This window comes from Phodopus roborovskii, unplaced genomic scaffold, assembly GCF_943737965.1.
Source record: "Phodopus roborovskii unplaced genomic scaffold, PHOROB, whole genome shotgun sequence".
In the NCBI taxonomy this organism is placed as follows: Eukaryota; Metazoa; Chordata; class Mammalia; order Rodentia; family Cricetidae; genus Phodopus; species Phodopus roborovskii.
This window is the reverse complement of record NW_026126636.1, coordinates 7,013,128-7,031,603: the sequence shown is the minus strand read 5'-3', so window position 1 is coordinate 7,031,603 and position 18,476 is coordinate 7,013,128. Positions and strand designations below refer to the sequence as shown.

The window sequence follows — 18,476 nt, the reverse complement described above, 5'->3', positions numbered from 1 at the left end:
TTGATTCATCCTCCAAAGCTAATCAACCATCCACAGCAGTATGATTTTTTTACAATAGGCACTGGGTTTTCTAATTGTTCTGGGGAAGATTGTCCTCTGCAGTGACTGGGAATGACTAGACCATGTCCAACATGGGGGCCTTTGAGTCATTGGTCCATTGTTGGCCTTTGCCGCATCTTCTACATAATCTAGAAGGTTGAGTCCTTCTGTTTGAGTTATTTCTAGAAGAAGCATTATTTCTAGGAATGCCTTGTCTACAGTTTCTTCTCAGATGTCCTATTCTACCACAATTTAAATGTTTGGTATTTGTATGTCTTTTCATACCTTTGGAGATTGCTTCTCCAACTCAGACCCCAGTCTCAATATTGGCTTTGTACAGGATCCATTCATCCACTGGTGCTGACCTGATCTTTAAGGACCCAAGCACTTTTTTGCATTTTAAGTTAGCATTTTCAAAAGCTAAAGATTCAATGAGTACTTCTGTAGCTTATGGATCTGCTACCCCTAATTGTATCGCATTAGTCAATCTTTGCAAAAATTCACTAGAAGATCCCTTTGGGCTTTGTGTAACCTTAGTATATGACTTGGTCCTTTTCCCTGGTTCTTGAATCTGATCCCAAGTATTCAAGGCTGCTGTATGGCATAGGAACAAGATGTGTTCATCATATGTAGCTTGCGTATCTCCATCGGCAGAATGGCCCTCACTGGCCAGTACTTGGAAGTCAGAGGCAGGCAGGCAGATCTTTTTGAGTTCAAGGCCATCCTGGTCTACAAAACAAGTTCCAGAACAGGCTTGAAATCAATACAGAGAAACCCTGTCTTGAAGAAAAAATAAATAAAGACCCTCACCAAGATTTTTATCTTGTGGGGAGCCTGATAACCTTTCTTTTTACCTTGGTGTTCAAGGGCCTTGGCCTCTTCTCTGCATAACGATCACCCTTCCATCTGTGGACCACTTTCTAGGGCAGCTGAGACTAATTGGCTCCAGTCATTTTGGGTTATTCTATATCTTGTAGCCCATGACTCTACTAACTGCCTCACATATGGTTAATGCATGCCATAAGAAACTATTGATTCCATAATATCTTTTAAATCTTTTATACTTGTTGGCTGCCAATGACATTCTTCAAATCCCTCTGGATGTTTCTTATTTTCTGTCTTTTCAGTAATAATAATAGGGTAGACCAAAGCAGGTAATGATGTTATGACCTTTGGTAAGCCATCTCTGACTCCAACAGGTACTGGTGATGTTAAATCTGTTCCATTCTCCTTCATTTGTACCTCGGCTTCTGGTGTATCCGTTTTAAGGTTTTCGATGGCCTGAAATCTATTCATCATTGTTTCTCAGAGTGTTTAAATTTCCTGGACAGTATAAACATCCAACGATTTCATTAAATCTGTCAGTTTCTTGTTCTCTTCATTCACATGTGATTCTAGAGATTAATGTTCTCACTCTTAGAGATTATCTGGATGGCATGTAGATTGCCTTTCAAAAACAATGTTCTGTCTGCTATCTTGTCATCAATCTCAGACATGGAACAAATTTTTTCTGTTAGCGGTTCAATATTTCATATTTTCCATTCTGTTTGTCAGATCATCATTACTGTCTTCATTGGTATGAATCCTTTTTATAAGCTCTCATTTACCAGTCTGTAAAGTCTGTATGATTTCTTTAAGTTCCTCATTCTTTGCTCTATTATCAACCCATTTCTTTAGGGCATTATGTTGATTACCAAGCTAATAGTAACAACGGCTGATAGTAAATACATTCCAGGTAGGTCGTAAATGTCTTCTAAAATCCCATCCATCTAAGAAGTGGGAAGATTCTTTACTTCCTGTATAGTAATATTATCCACCATTGGTGTGGAGTAGTTAATTGTATGTGTTTATGTATTTATTATCTTAAATTGCAAAAGATACACTACTATACCTTAAGTAAAATCCCAGAAGGTTGAGCTCTGGGTGCTGGCTGGCTCACTCGTTGATCTTAATGTTCAGTAACTTTGTTTGGCCAGCAGGTGTCACTGGTGTACCACCGAGGCAAGTCCAGAGGCAAAGAATCTTCAGTCTTTCTTGCCTCTAGTGTATTACAATCTGTTATTTCTAAACGACACTCAACAAGCCCAAACCCAATGAATTTTTGTTAGCGAGAAGAGAGGTCACTCAGCCTGTGTGAACCACCAGTAGTGCTGATCCAGCGGAGATGAGCAGCCATTTTAGCAACTAGAAGGTCCTTACACCTGGCATGTCTCAGGGGACCTTGGAGCTGCAGCTCAGGAAGCTCTGCAGCTACTTCCCACACTCATGAGCTGGCAAATCACTACACTCAACTTCCCACTTGAGTTTAGCATGCAAATCCCCACTCGCAGTCAGACTAAACCTCGGCTCGAGTGCTTGCTAATGCATACCGTGCTGAAGTAATTAGCAGACTCAGGCAGTGCAGACTACAGAAGTGTAAGTCGTCTCTTTCTGGAATCCCAGAATGCACTGAGGCTGGCGTGCATGGTCAGCATGTACAATCATGTGGGCTGATGGTGGGAATCCAGCCATGTGGGTGCCAGTTGAAGGCAGGGTATTAATGAGTTCACTAGACCCAAGATAAATGATAAACGGGTGTTTTATTGGGGAACAACTTACACAGACAACAGTAAAAGACCGCCACCACCGTGGCATCGCTGCTCAGGAAGACACAGTCGCTGCCCTCCCAATGCGATCTGCCTGTGCTTCTCTACCTTCCGGTCATGTCTGCCACTAACACAAATACACTGGCAAGGCGAGATGCTACTATACCAGCTATATTGCAATACTCAGGGCCTGCAGGGGTAGGCTGGCAGGATTCTAGTGCAGACATATTGTCTTGGCTTTCATTATGTTTTTACATGGGCATCTATGTACCTGGGTTTAGGATGATTGTAATTCTAGGTGCCGATATCTGGTCTTGTGTTTGTTTGGTGAATGTTTTGTTCTTTGGTTTCTCTTTCCCTCTCTGGTTCTTAGGAGAATATGGTGGCTGTGTGTTGCCTGGTAGGAAATGCTTGTGAAATCTGGATGGGTGAGGCCACTGTAGTTCCAGGTAAAATGTGTCTTAGGTGTTGGGAGCTGACACAGGAATGGGAATGGGATAGGTGGGTGTTGTGGAGGGTCCACAGGAGTGAGAAGGGCAGGTGTTCTAGTACGATCTGCTTAGTGTCCTGGGAATAGGAGCAGAGAGTGAGGAGAGCTCACAGGAAGTAGTCTCCTGCAGAGCTGTGGACGAGACTGGTCCTGCCAAATGAACACATGGATGGTTTATTAGTTATAAAACTGTTGGCCGGTGTCTAGGGCTTCTTATTGGCTAGCTCTGTCTTAATGATTAACCCATTATTAATCTTTGTATTTTCATGTGGTCTTATTTACCTGGAGAAAGGTCCAAACCTGTTACTCCTTTGTGGTCTACATGGCAACTGTTCTGATGGGCTCCCTGTGCCTACATCTCCCAGAATTCTCCTTGTGTCCTAGTCCTGCCTATCCTCCTGCCCCATTGGCCAACAGTGTTGTATTCATCAACCAATAAGAGAAACATACATACAGAAGGACTTCTCCCATCATGAGACTACGGAATTGGATTAGGAGGAGAGTAGCATAGATAAAGATGTGGAGTTAGACTAGCTGCTAGGATTGGAGATTCTTAGGCTTCTTTAAAATTATAATGAACCCCACCCTGCCGCCGCCTTATTTTTCTGCTTTTTTTTTTTTCCTTGTTTTTGTTTTTCTCAGACAGAATCTTACTATCTAGACAATGCTGGTACTACTGGATCTTTTTTTCTGGGGTTACAACTATGTGCTACCTCCTTTTTAAGAATTCCAAGTCATGCTAGTTTTCTTAAAGCATGACACATTTTATATATTTGTATGCTATATTCTTTTTGTCGTGATTTGGTTCAAAAATCTTTACTAAAAGGTGTTTATTTCAAGTAGTATACAAAGAAGCACATACGACTATTTCATATTAGTTTGTTACAGTCTCATTGACTAGACATTTCTTCTCCATTTCCAACCTGTTTTACTGTAAAGGGTATTGTCTCACATAAACTTTATTATTGCTGCTCTATTTGCTCCTGTTCATCTTTTCTGAAATTACTTTCAAGTCTGGCCTTCCATTTAATAGATTTTATGTTACAGGAAAATGGGTTTGTGTTACAGGAAAATAATGAAGTCTTCTCCTTTTCTTTCAGATTTGGAGTCATGTTATGAAGCTGAAAATACATCTCAAGAAAATTGTATTGATAATAGAAATTTATTCAAACAAAGCATAAAACAATTAAGCAACACTTTTGACCTCAAGGCATCCAGTTTTAGTAATGGCCCCAACTATAGTACATCCAAGGAAGTACCAAGTTATCAAGGAGATGTTTATCAAAACAGTAGTAACAAGGAAAAACTACTTACTAACACCTTCCAGACTCTTGCTCACAATATAGAAAAACCATATGAATGTAAAGAGTGTGGGAAATACTTTAGTTGTAGTTCAAATCTTATTCAGCATCAGAGTATTCATACTGGAGAGAAACCCTATGAATGTAAGGAATGTGGGAAAGCCTTCAGACTTCCCCAACATTTTGCAAGACATCAGAAATCTCACAGTGGTAAGAGACCTTTTGAATGTGATGAATGTGGAAAGGGTTTTCAACTTCCTAGTGTGCTTAAGTACCATAAAACCATTCATACAGGTATAAAACCATTTGTATGTGAGGAATGCGGGAAGTCCTTCAAGCGATTCTCCCACCTTGTTGAACATAGAACCATTCATGCTGATGTGAAACCATATGAGTGTAATGAGTGTGGGAAAGCCTTTAATCGTCGCTCAAACCTTATGCAACATCAGAAAATTCACTCTGGTGAGAGACCTTTTCAGTGCAAGGAATGTGGGAAAGCCTTCACCATTCTAGCACACCTCACTCGGCACCAGAACATTCATACGGGAGAGAAGTCATTTGAATGTAAGGAGTGTGGGAAGATATTCAGTTGTGGCTCATTCCTTGTGCAGCATCAGAGTATTCATACTGGGGAGAAACCCTTTGAGTGTAATGTATGTGGGAAGGCTTTTAGGCTTCAGGTATACCTTTCTGAGCATCAGAAAACTCACACTGATGAGAAACCTTTCAAGTGCATGCTCTGTGGGTCAGCCTTCAGACGTAAGTACCAACTTAATGAACATCAGAGAATCCATACTGATGAGAAACCATATCAATGCAAAGAATGTGGCAAACTATTTCGTCACCATTCAAATTTGATTGACCATCAGAGTATTCACACTGGGAAGAAACCGTTTGAGTGTAAGGAATGTGGGAAAGTCTTTAGACTTAATATTCATCTCATACGACATCAGAGATTGCATAGTGGTGATAGACCTTTTGAATGTGAAGAATGTGGAAGGGCTTTTCATCTCCCCAGCCAGCTTAATTACCATAAAATTGTTCATACAAGTATAAAACCCTTTGAATGCAAGATATGTGGGAAGTCCTTCAAGCATGTCTCCACCCTTGTTCAACATAGGATCATCCATGCTGATGTGAAACCATACGAATGCAATGAGTGCGGGAAAGCCTTTAATCGTCGCTCAAACCTTATGCAACATCAGAAAATTCACTCTGGTGAGAGACCCTTTCAGTGTAAGGAATGTGGGAAAGCCTTCACTGTTCTGGCACTTCTCACTCGGCACCAGAACATTCATAGTGGAGAGAAATCTTTTGAATGTAAGGAATGTGGGAAGATATTCAGTTGTGGCTCATTCCTTGTGCAGCATCAGAGTATTCATACTGGGGAGAAACCCTTTGAGTGTAATGTATGTGGGAAGGCTTTTAGGCTTCAGGTATACCTTTCTGAGCATCAGAAAACTCACACTGGTGAAAAACCTTTCAAGTGCATGCTCTGTGGGTCAGCCTTCAGACGTAAGTACCAACTTAGTGAACATCAGAGAATTCATACTGATGAGAAACCCTATCAGTGCAAGGAATGTGGGAAATATTTTCGTCGACGTTCAAACTTTACTGAACATCAGAGTATTCACACTGGGAAGAAACCGTTTGAGTGTAAGGAGTGTGGGAAAGTCTTTAGACTTAATATTCATCTCATACGACATCAGAGATGTCATAGTGGTGAGAGACCTTTTGAATGTGAAGAATGTGGAAGGACTTTTCATCTTCCCAGCCAGCTTAATTACCATAAAAGCATTCTTCATACAGGTCAAAAAATATTTGAATGTGAGGAATGTGGGAAGTCCTTCAAGCGTGTCTCCAGCCTTGTTGAACACAGGATTATTCATGCCGGTGTGAAACCATATGAGTGTAGTGAGTGTGGGAAAGCCTTTAGTCGTCGCTCAAACCTCATGCAGCATCAGAAAATTCACTCTGGTGAGAGACCCTTTCAGTGTAAGGAATGTGGAAAGGGCTTTACTCTTCTGGCACAGCTCACCCGGCACCAGAGCATTCATACTGGAGAGAAATCATTTGAATGTGAGCAGTGTGGGTCAGCCTTCAGACTTAAGTCCCAACTCAGTCAACATCAGAGAGTTCATAGCGATATGAAACTCTTTCAGTGCAAGGAATGTGGAAAGGACTTTATTAATAGTACAGGCCTTCGAATTCACCAAAGAATCCATACTGGTGAGAAGCCCTTTCAATGTAAGGAATGTGGGGAAGCGTTTCAGTATCATTACCAATTTCTCGGACACTTTAGAATTCATACTGGCAAGAATCCTTATGAATGTACACAATGTGGGAAGTGCTTTACTTGTGATAGAGACCTTAAATTACACCAAAGAATTCATTCTGTTGAGAAACTTTACCAGTGTTAAGAATGTGGGAAGGCCTTTAGTGACGATTTTATCTAGCAATATATCTGAGAATTCACACTGGTGAGAAGCCCTATGAAACTAAGAAATGTGGGGAAATGTTTAGATTTAATTTCAGCCTTCATTGCACATTGGGGAAGTGATACTGGCATGAACCACTATCACTGTAAAGAATGTGGAAAAACCTTGAATTTTGAGTTCAGGCCTTCAACATAAACGAATCCATGTTGGTTCGAAACCCTATGAATGGAAGTAATGTGGAAACATAGGATTAGCCCAGCTGTCAAACCTCATCAGAGAGTCCTTATAGATCTGAAACCCTGTGAATGCAAAGAATGTGGAAAAGCCTTATTGTAAATGATAAGCCTACACAACATCAGAAAATCCAGAATTGTCAGGAGTCCTGTGCTAGTACAGAAGGAAGACATGCCTTTGTATGGAAATTTTACTGAAAATCAGAGAACTCATCTTGGCAAGACTGTGATTGGAAAGATTATAGGAAGAATTTTATCCTGCCTAGGATTTGGTAACATGAGAATATTCATATATTCTTGATAATGAGAAACCCTTTGAGAAAGAGAATGTGGGAAGTCTGTTCAGAGATAATACTCTGTTGAGAATGTCAATGTTAGCCATCATGTTCTTGATTTACTCTCCTCTCATTCTGTAAACTATTTTTAAAACACTATTCACTCAGGAACTAGGTTTATCAGGGGCACCTTCCTTGTTAACATTAATGTTCTATGTATGGCTCCCATCATACTAACATAAATATACTGGATATTTACTTTCTTTTAATATAATTTGTTAATGACCATCCCAGTACCAAAGTTATGGGAACATGATTATGATAGGTGGTAAGCTTTTTCAAGAATATTTGGTTACTGCCTGTGTTCTGTAAAATAGCTTTTACGTTTTTCTCCCTTGGCATAACTGTAACTGATATAACAGGCTGTACTTTAGATAGTTTACAAACCCCTCATGCATTCATCTACTAGTAAATTTTAAACAACTTCATTCTGTATACATCTAATATCTAATGCACAAAGAGGAATATGAAAGGATGTAAATTGCAAATCCATTAAATATTTGTGTGGAGATGTTTAAAAAGCACAGCTGTTGATAGAGTAAATACTTTCTAAAGAGGTTGAACCCATAAAAAATTCAAAAGGTAAAGCCTATAATTTATGCACTCCTTCCACACATAAAGATAAACTACATTTCTGTCAGGGCAAGAAAGTCCATGGGATCATCCATCTCTAAATTCTTACTTGGGCATTTCAGGTTTCGGTAGAATTTGATTTCCTTGATGGATAATCTCATGGAAAATTACCCAAGTCTAGTTAGGGAACCTGAGATCAATTGCCCCTGATTCTGTTAGAGTCCATGTGTGTAAGTCTTCCCCTCCAGCTATTGCTTATCTTGGTTACTGTTAAACTGTCTAGTTGGGCATAAATTCCCCCTGCAGCTGCAGAGCAAGATAAGAGGAGGTGGGATTTGCTCTAAATACTTGTGGCTACATGTAGGTTCCAAGTATCTGGGTGTAGTACAAGCTTGTTACGAGCATGTTTTCCCGCCCACCTGGTCCCAGAGCCATGTCAGCCCCAAATAACACACAGAGACATTATATTAGATATAAAGCTGTTAGCCTGTTACTAGCATTTCTTACTAGCTAGTTCTGTCTTAAATATTAACCCATTTCTATTAATCTTAAGTATTTTCACGTGGTCTTATCTTACTGGAGAGAGGGTCTGGAGTTCTACCCTGTTGGTCCTACATCTTGAAACCTCCCTACTTCCTTCTAGTACCTGGGTGTAGTACAAGGTGGCTGGAATAAAGACTTTTAGTTGGATATTAACTCTGTCTGAGTGGTTTTCCCTGGTAGACTCCCCATACATATTAACAAAATTAGCCAAAGTGAAACCATTTATAAAAAAGGATTTGTGAGCCAGACAGTTGTAGCACACAGCTTCAATCCCAGCACTTAGGAGGTAGAGGCAGAATGATTTGTATGTATTCAAGGCCAGCCTGGTCTACAAAGTGAATTCCAGGATAGCCAGGACTATACAGAGAAACCCTGTCTCAACCTCCACCCATCAAAAATGTCTGAAAAATTTCATACATATTGAGAAGTTGTATTAGTCAACAACACATTTCTGGATCATCATCTAGATTGAAAATTGTTATCAATTTCCTATGTTGAGGGTTTTTTTTTTCCCCCTGTATATATAGGTATCTGGAGTATAACATTAAGAATGGTTTAGACTTGGGTATAGTAGTGCATGCCTGAATCCTAGTAATTGGAAAGCTGAGACAGGAGGATCAAGAGTTAAAGGTAAGTGTAGCTACATAGTGACTTCAAGTCCAGCTTTGACTTTATAGAGACCGTTTGTCAAAAGAAAATATATTGTAGACATGCTATTTCATTCCTTACTATATCAGCCAAGATAGAATATCATCTATTCCACAAAGCTGTAGTTAAGGAAATGATCCAGAATGTTATAGTCACAAATTTGTCATTGGCCTTCAAATTGTCCTAAGGAGAATCCAATAGAGATAGATATTAGGCTTTGTCTTTTATTAAATTTTCAGTGTTGATTTAAAACAAGGCCTTGTGCGTGGTAGGAATGTGTTCATCAAGCAATATTCCCAGCACTTAGTCATTGTATGTTTTTATCCAAGGGAAATTATGTTCAGGTGAAGCATTTTGAGCAAGAATGCATTGTAGATTGTAAATCATGTTGGGGCAAGTCCAGAAATATGTCCACTATCTTATTGATGAAATTAAGCTTAGTCTTTTTGGTGAGATGGTGGATGTGATTTAATTTGGTTAAATATAAATAAAAATGGAAATCAACTTCTAAGTAGCTTAATTATGTTAACATAATAAAAGTGTGTGATGTAACTGAACCTGTACTTAGTACAAAATTCCCTTTTTCTTGGTTTATGTCTTCTTTTCATCAAGTGACCTGTGTAATTGGAAAACTCAAAACCTACCATTCTCTGAACAGAGTAGAGAAACTAACTGCTCCTGGAGTGTACTGGTTGAGGGTGGGGGCTCTGAGAGATGCTGATGGATGATGTAGCCAGGAAAGAATAGATGTTCCCTTTTGTTCAACACTGATTTTCTGTAGGCCTTCTTTAGAAGAATTCATGACAGCTGCAAAAAAGATTGCCCTTTTCATCCTGTTGTTCCTATATTTTAGAGAAAAAAAAAAAAAACATAAAATTTAGATGGATTTAAAGGATCTCAATTCCTAGAAGTGACTCAAAAGGTATTTAACACCAAAAAAATGGTTGAGTGACAAGACCTTTTACACAAACTGAGAACCACCATCAACTTCATAATTGATGAGGTTTAGTTAAACTACAGATGCCCAGCAAAATGCTGGTGTCTTCCCTCTGTCAGAAGGATGTATCCTAGCTGAAACTCCTATCCCCAGTCAATGGATACAGTTGGACTTTATTTCAGATTGACAATAACGTTTCCTGGGGATGAGGGCAGAAACCAACCGCTCAGGATTGGCCCAACACCAAGTTCAACTGACCAGTTCTGCTACCCCTGGCCAGGTTAAACAATTTCCAGTGAACCTAGAAACAAAAAGGGGAAATGCAGGCTATATTGCCCAGCTTAGAAAGACAGGCACGGATCACACCTCTCAAGTCTGAAGAAACCTAGGATCTCTGTAGACTTGTCCAACATCTGTAAAATAAAAATGAGGGCTGAGATTATCCACCTCATGGTCCCAAACCCATACACTCCTAAGTCTGACTCTTCCAGAGAAACAAGTCTACACTGTCTTGGACCTGAAAGATGCATTCCTCAGCCTCCCAGTGGCAGTGGAGAGTCAACTCATATTTGCTTTCAAATGGACAGTCCCAAGGGAGGTTTCAGAGGGTAACTAACCTGGACCAGGTTGCCCCAAAGATTGAAAAATTTTCCAATCTTGTTTGATGAGACACTAAGTGCTGACCTCTCCATCAGAAGTTTCCTGGGACCATACTCATATAGATGACCCTGCCTCTAAAACTATAATAAATTATAAACAGCCACCAAGGGACCATGAGAGTTATAGGCCAGTAGCTATATAATGTCATCTCAAAGTCCTGTGTTTTACATCAGTGGACACTTGATGAGGAAAGGCAAAAGGAACCTGTCTCCTTCAGATTCCAACACCAGAGGCTAAGGCATGTCTGAGAGAGCCCTGGTGCAGCTATGTATTTCTGACTCAGGAAATCCAGAGTTTGTGGGAATTAGCAAGGCTTTTATATACCTAGACTGAAACTAAAAGGCATTTGAGGCTTTAAAACCTCAATCAGCTCTAGCCCTAGCATTCCAGACATCTTGAAACCTTTTCTTTTTCTCCATGAAACAAAAGTGGGGGGTTAATACCAAAAGTTGGGTTCATAAAAAAGCCCTATGACATACTTGTCCAAACAATTGACTCCTGCAGGCACAAAATGACCCACCTGTCTAAGAGCTGTAGCAGGAACTGTTAGTCTACTGAAAAAAAAAAAAAGCAAATGAATTAATTCTAGATCAGGATCTTATACTCAGTACCCCAAGCAGTAGAGGCCCTCCTCTGGGGAATGCCATAATGCTGGCTGTATGATGCCTGCATGGCCCAGTACCAGACCAGGTAAATTTGAAAAAATCCCCAGTCCTTGATGCTGAGACCTTCTTGCCTATGAAGATCTGGAGGTGCTTATTCATGACTATCTCAAGATGACATCCCCCTGGAAGATCTCTATGCAGTGCTCTACATGGATGGGAGCAACTTCATTAAAGATAGTTACTTTAAAGATCAATAGTTACTTTAACTGAAATGATTGGGGCCCAAGCCTTAGGGCCAGAGACCTCAGCCTAGAGAACAGAAATGATTGATCTGACCCAGGCTCAGATGCGGAAAAGAAAAGTCCACTGACATATAGACTGTTACTATATCCTTATGTGCATATCTATATTACCTAAAGAGAAAAAGGGCTTCTCCTTGTTGGGGAAAAGGACATTAAAAACAGAGAATTCTGGCCTGTCGCGACCACCTCAACCAGCAAGGAAGACGCAACACTCAGACTCTTCTTTAAGCAGTTTATTCAGGAACCTTGAACAATCTTCTTCTGCTCCTCCCAGCCCCAGCAAGCCCTTAAATATGTGCTCACTGCCCAATCAGCTCATGCCACCTGTCGATCCCAGATTGGCCACAGAAGGAGAAAGTGCACCAGATCCATCAAGCCCTTCCAAATAAGGCTTGTTTACAGCTAAGCTTGGACTACCTGGCATCCAGCCAGGCACCACCTTGGGGCTGTGGCTTCCCACAGATCCCCCTTTTTTGTTTAAAACGCAACAGGCAAGGGTAGAGGTCTGATCTCTGATGAACAAGGGACATTGTAATGGCCCCACGCCCAGTTATCAGCCAAGCTGGTGCCACACCCGTCCGGTATCTTTTCTCAGAGATGGGATTACGATACCAACCCATATGCAATCAGACTTGCCCTCCATGAAGCTGCTAGAAGCTGGCCTCAAGTGCAGTACTACATCTCGCATCCCGAGAGTGATGACTGCTTAGCCTTTTAACACAGTTAACCAAGCCTGAGGTGATTGCCCTGCCTCCAGGGCTGCGAAGGCTTGTGCAATCATGGCATTACTTCTCTGCTGTGTAACCCTCATCCTGCAGATACACCATAAGGCAATGAGACTGACTAGGATAAGCACCCCTCCCAGGGCACCCATTCCCGCCCATTCTTCCAGGTGGTTCATGGCTTGAGTGATCCATGTAGATAGTCCCTCTGCAACCAAGATGTTGACCCGGGTGGAATTCACATGCACGATGTAAAGTTTCAGGTCCTGCATTAAGTTATCGAATTCACCAGACCAATTGCCTAAAAGATACTGAGAAAGCTGGTTAGGCATATTGGCAGCCACTGAATACTTTTGATATGGCACAAAGGTCATACATAGCCTTGTCATCTTCCACTCACATCTTATTTGTGCCAACTGCCACAAAGTGTCAATCTGTTCCTGAAGTAGATCAATTCGTTGATTCAGGACCATAATACCACCTTTTAATTGAGTATTAAGGGAAGATTGTACGTCCAAAGCAGTGGCTACATTCGCTGACAGGTTATTTAAGGCAGCTGCAGTCTGGACAGTGGAATGCATGGCAATGGCAGCTGTGGTGGCTCCCACAGCTCCAGCTGTAATGGCAATCACGATAGCAGCAGTGATTCCAAATCTCTCCTCTGTCTAAAGAGGGTCATGGTGCTTGGGCTCTCTACTGGAACGGGAATGTACCTGGGCATTCTGGTCACAAGGGCCAAAGGAAATTTTCCTCCATCCCAACATAAAGAATAGAAGCATACTTGAGGTGTACAATTTAGCATTCTCACTAGAGCTTGCAAAGGTGCTATTGCTAATCACAAACACAAAAGGATTAGAGGCTCCACGTTGAGCTGGGTTTTGATTACAATAAGGAGCCCACCTGGGTTGTGGGAGAATAGTCGAGTTACCCCTCTCCCAGGCTCTAGGCCATCAACCTCTAATCCAGGTGGCATTATTTTTCAAAATGGTTTCACCACGTGGCAATTAAGAGCTTCCACCTGTGCTATTGCAAAAGCAGCAGTTATTTCAGGGGGTCTGGCTTGCTCAAACCACATTAGTCTGGAAGGAATCCTACAGCTTGTCTTAGAACTGTCTGTAAATACATTTGGAGCCATTGAAATAGGCTAAGACGATGTTACCTTGGGAAATATTACAGGGTGTTCCTTAAAAAATCCCAATAATGGATGCTTAGGGTAATGATTATCTATCTCCTCATCAAATCCACACTGCAAAATGGCCCAATCATCTACTGTGGCACAAAGAACTTTAACTTGATGGCTGGAGTAAGGCATTATAACTATATTTGGAGTGACTCCAAAATCATCTAACAAAGAAGTTCTAGGGAAACGAGGCTTAGAGCGCTCTTCTTTCAATTGTTCTAACACTTCTTGCCCCTTTCGACAGCCCTGCAGCACCTCTGATCCTCTAAGCAGCTGTGAACAAGCCTCCACATTGGTCTTGTCCCTGGTCTCAACGTTCCCTGTTCCCAGGCAAAGTCTAGGTCTTTCCCAAGCTTGTTGTACCAGGGAGCAACCGTCTCAACCTCCCCGAGGAATCTCTGTAGAGTGCTATTCTTAATCTTTAAATTCTTAGAACGAAGCAGCTCAATCAGAGCCAAAAAAAAATTGGGTGCGATTGAGAAGCGCCCATGGCTAAACTTGCAAAGTTTCCTTTAAGCAGTTTATTCAGGAACCTTGAACAATCTTCTTCTTTTTTTGCTTCTCCTAGCCCCAGCAAGCTCTTAAATGTGTGCTCACTGCCCAATCAGCTCATGCCACCTGGCGATCCCAGATAGGCCACAGAAGGAGGAAGCACACCAGATCCATCAAGCCCTTCCAAATAAGGCTTGTTTACAGCTAAGCTCGGACTACCTGGCATCCAGCCAGGCACCACCTTGGGGCTGTGGCTTCCCACACTGGCCCTCCTAGAAGCTATTTGGCTTTGCCTATGAGTTGCTATGCTCCACTGACTAGGACATCAAAAAGAAATTCTGGCCAATGGAAAACAGAAAATCTAGGTGCTCAAACTCTGCCACAGGAAGGGACCCTTGAGATATATTTAACATCCTGACTATATTGCTCCCTCTTCTTGGTCCCCTGAACATTGGGTCCTAACAATTATCTCTTGCCTATACCAAATTCCTGACCAACTCAACCATCTAAAGAACCTACCTCACTTAACAAACATGGGAGCCCACTGTCCTTCCTCCCACTGTCCAGGAAGCTGAATGATACCCATCCTTATTTTCAACTCTTGACAAAATCCACCACTTAGATACTCATTCCCAGTCAGAAATCAGTCAGGTTTGCTCGTTATGCTTATACTGCAGTCTCCATACTACATGGGGATAGGAACTAACCAGCCAGCCAGCCCATTGACTGACAAAACCCACTGGGAGCAGGGACAGCTCATTAATGTTAGAGGACTTACAAGGGGCTGGACCTTGTCTCATATCCAGAACCTTTAATCTAGGCACTTCCTCTTATTCTGAAGCCTGCCGATCTCCTTCATGGTCTAACTCCTCTGGACAAAAACAATTACTGAGCCCCTGAGACTACTCAGTGGGCATGTACTAATAGTGGCTTGAATAAATGTGCCTCCTCTGATGCTTTTGAAACTGAAAAAAAAAAAGCTTTTATGTGTCTTAGTGCATATCTATACTGTCACATGTATAACTATGTAATGAGTAAGAAGGGAAATATAATATTGATCCTAGACCACAAAGGAGAAAAGAGGGTGCCAATCTTTATCCCACTCCTGGTCAGAGCTGACATGGCTGTCTTAATGGTCATAGGCACATCAGACTTCTCATGGGAAATTGAAACTTTGAGAAACTAAACAGCGAGGTTGGTCAGGGGTGGAGGTATTAAAATTTTCCATTTCTGAATTAAAACAGATTCTTTGGCATAAGTTGTTGTTTTATAAAAATCGAAGAGGCTTCAAGTTACTTCTAATAAGGTAGGGTATGTATAAATACCATGACCAAAAAGTAAGCTGGGGAGAGGGTTTATTTGGCTTAAACTTTCACATTGCTGTTCATCATCAAAGGAGGTCAGGACAGGAACTCAAAGAAGTCAGGAATCTAGAGTCAGTTGTGATGCAAAGGCCCTGGAGGGGTGCTGCTTTCTGATTTTGCTCCACATGGCTGCTTGACCTTCTTTCTTGTAGAATCATCGACCACCCACCCAGGGATTGAACCACCCACAATGGGCGACACCTCTCCCATCAATAACTAATTACGAAAATGTTTTACAGTCAGATCTCATGGAAGCATTTTTTTCCCCATTAAGAATCCCTCCTTTTTAAATAACTCTAGCGTGTGTGTATGAAGTTGACATAAACCATCCAGAATACAATGAAAAAACAAAAACAAACAAAACACCTACAAGATAAAGAAATAACTCAAATAATTGGCACCAGTCACCTCTCTGTTGGTCCTGGATAACTTCTCTGGTTTCAACATGGCTTATGTTTCTCATTGTGATGGAATTAACAGTGGGTTCTGCGTCTTAAAATGTGTGGCCAATTGTGTAAACAAAGGATTAATTCAGTCAAAATTAATGGTCCTCGGCACCAGCTATACCTCTTTGGAACAGGATGAGTTGACTTATTCTCTAAGACCTGGAGGGAATGTAACACGATACAGACCTTAGTTGTTCCCAAGACTTCATCACAGATGACTTCATGATAGAAGTACCATTTTGGCCATAGAACTCAGAACATAAAGAATATATGCCAAACAAAAATAAGAATATATCAAAGCCCATTGATCTGGGAAAATCTCTAAACACACTAAACTTGTGTTTTGGTTGTGGTCCTGGTAAACTTCTTGTTAACTGAAGTATGTCAATGCAGGACCTGGTTTTGATGCTTGTAAGCTCACCTTGACAAAGGCCCCGGGTTAAACTGGGGTCTTAAACACCCACTGTGGTGGTTTAAATAGAAATGATTCTCATAGAGTCATATGCTTGAATGCTTGACTTGTATGGAGGGTCACTATTATGAGGCACAGCCTTGTTGGTAGAAGTATGTCAATGTGGAGGCAGACTGTGAGGACTCATTTGCTCAAGCTATGCCCAGTGTTGCTCCCGGTTTCCTTCTGTTGCCTTTGGATCAAGATTTAGAAGTCTCAGCTCCTTCTCCAGCACCCTATGTGCCTGTACACCATCAGGTCCTGCCAGGATGAAAATGGACTAAACCTCTGGAAATATAAGCCAGCACCAATTAAATATTTTCCTTTATAAGAGTTGCCATGGTCATGGTGTCTCTTCACAGCAATAGAGATCTTAACTAAGATACCCAGTGTAGTCACCAGCCAGGTAACAAAGACTTTCTATTGGCTTAAACTTGCTTCCAGGTAGTCTCCTCTTGTAGACAGCCCACAGTATTTTCTGGGTTGCTCTTGGTGCTTCTTTCGAGTATATGGCCCATCAGATCCCAGTTTTTCTGGATGTGTGACTGTCTTCTTTATTCCTTGTTTCCTCATTGCTATCACAAAATAAATAAATAAATAAATGTATATATTGGTTAAGTCATGATTTTCTTCTGCTAAAACTCCTTCTATAGATGAAATAAAAGAATTCCTAAAGCCCTGCATCATAAGATTATCCACCATAGGTTTGGAACAATTGATCTCAGATATTTTATCAGCTTAAATTGCAAAGGATGTTGTGATTACCTTAGGTATGATCCTCCTGTCTTGGAACTTTGATGCTTTTAGTTGTAGATCTCAACTTGTAGTAATTACGCCTAAAGGTGTACCACCAAATAGTGACCGGCAGTAGACAATCCTTCTGATTCCGGTCCCTGTAGAATAGCTCTTAACAAACTAAATCTAACACATTTGAGGAAGCATCTCCCTGCATATTATCTCCTTTGTTGGATCATACATATGTTCCTCAGCTTACAAAGAGGTCACTTCCTGAAAAATTCTTGATGAGTCGAAAATACCATAAATCAAGGGTACATTTAAAACACCTAACCTACTGTCTTAGTCACTGCTTTTTTGCTGTGAAGTCATGCCCAAGGCAACTCTCACAGGAAAAAAAAAGCATTTACTTGGGAACTTTCTTACAGTGTGGCAGGAAGCTGGCAGGTGCTGGAGCAGTAACTGAGAACTACATCCTGCCCTGTAAGCAGAGAGACAGACAGAGAGAGAGAGAGAGAGAGAGAGAGAGAGAGGTCAAAGCCTACAACCAGTGACACACTTCTTCCTCCAAGGCCACTAATCCTTTTAATCTTTTCAAAGAGTTCCACTTTCTGGGTGACTAAGTATCAAATATATGCACCTATGTGGATTATTGTTCAAATTACACCTACAAAACACCATAACCAATAACACAGTGCTAGAGTACTGTCGTGTTACTCTGTGTGAGAGTGTGGCTGCCTAGGAATTAAAACTCACTTCCTCTGCACAAACAAGAACTGCATATGCCCCTAACCTACATGAGTTTATGGTGTACTTGTATAGGGAAATGTGGACATGTATGCACAGAGGCTGGAAAAGGCATCAGATTCCTGGAGCTCTAGTTGCAGGTGGTTGTGAGCTGCCCAATATGGGTACTGGTAAACATTTTATGAATTTAAAATGTCCTATAAATTTAAATATTCTAATATAGTTTTTAATTTTAAATTTCTGTAAAACTCCCAATTTCCTTTTAAAAAACAGTTTAACATTGGCTATGTTTGTAGGTGCAGGCCTTTAAACTCCAAAGGTATGAGGAGACATCAAAATACTAAATGTTTTAATTGCGGTAGAATAGGCCATCTGAGAAGAAATTGTAGGCAAATCATTTCTAGAAATAATGTTTCTTCTGGGAATAATCCAAATAGAAGGCCCCAACATTCTGGATTATGTAGAAGATGCAGCAAAGGCCAATATTTGACCAACAACTGTAGATTGACAAGAGACAAACAAGACAACTCTTTACCATTGTGAAACTCCTTAGGGAGCCTCTCAAAGGACCCCATGCAAAATTGACCCAGTCATTTCTAGTCATTGTGGAGGACAATCCTCCCCACAACTGGATTAGGAAATCCAGTGCT

At 41.0% G+C, this 18,476-nt stretch overlaps 2 protein-coding genes across 8 annotated transcripts in view; both read left to right on the top strand.

Moving 5' to 3' along the window:
• LOC127238880 (zinc finger protein 60) overlaps positions 1-8,690 on the top strand; it is a 41,419-nt gene extending 32,729 nt beyond the window's left edge. For 5 of the 6 annotated variants that reach the window (XM_051207647.1, XM_051207642.1, XM_051207645.1 and 2 more), the window contains one exon: positions 4,215-8,690. In XM_051207647.1, the coding sequence (XP_051063604.1) occupies positions 4,215-6,835 (2,621 nt within the window). In that variant the 3' untranslated portion in view covers positions 6,836-8,690. The remainder of the gene's footprint in view (positions 1-4,214) is intronic. The other variant, XM_051207643.1, reaches the window with a different exon arrangement.
• Positions 1-18,476, top strand: part of LOC127238883 (zinc finger protein 60) — a 54,405-nt gene that overhangs the window by 18,210 nt on the left and 17,719 nt on the right. The window lies entirely within an intron of this gene.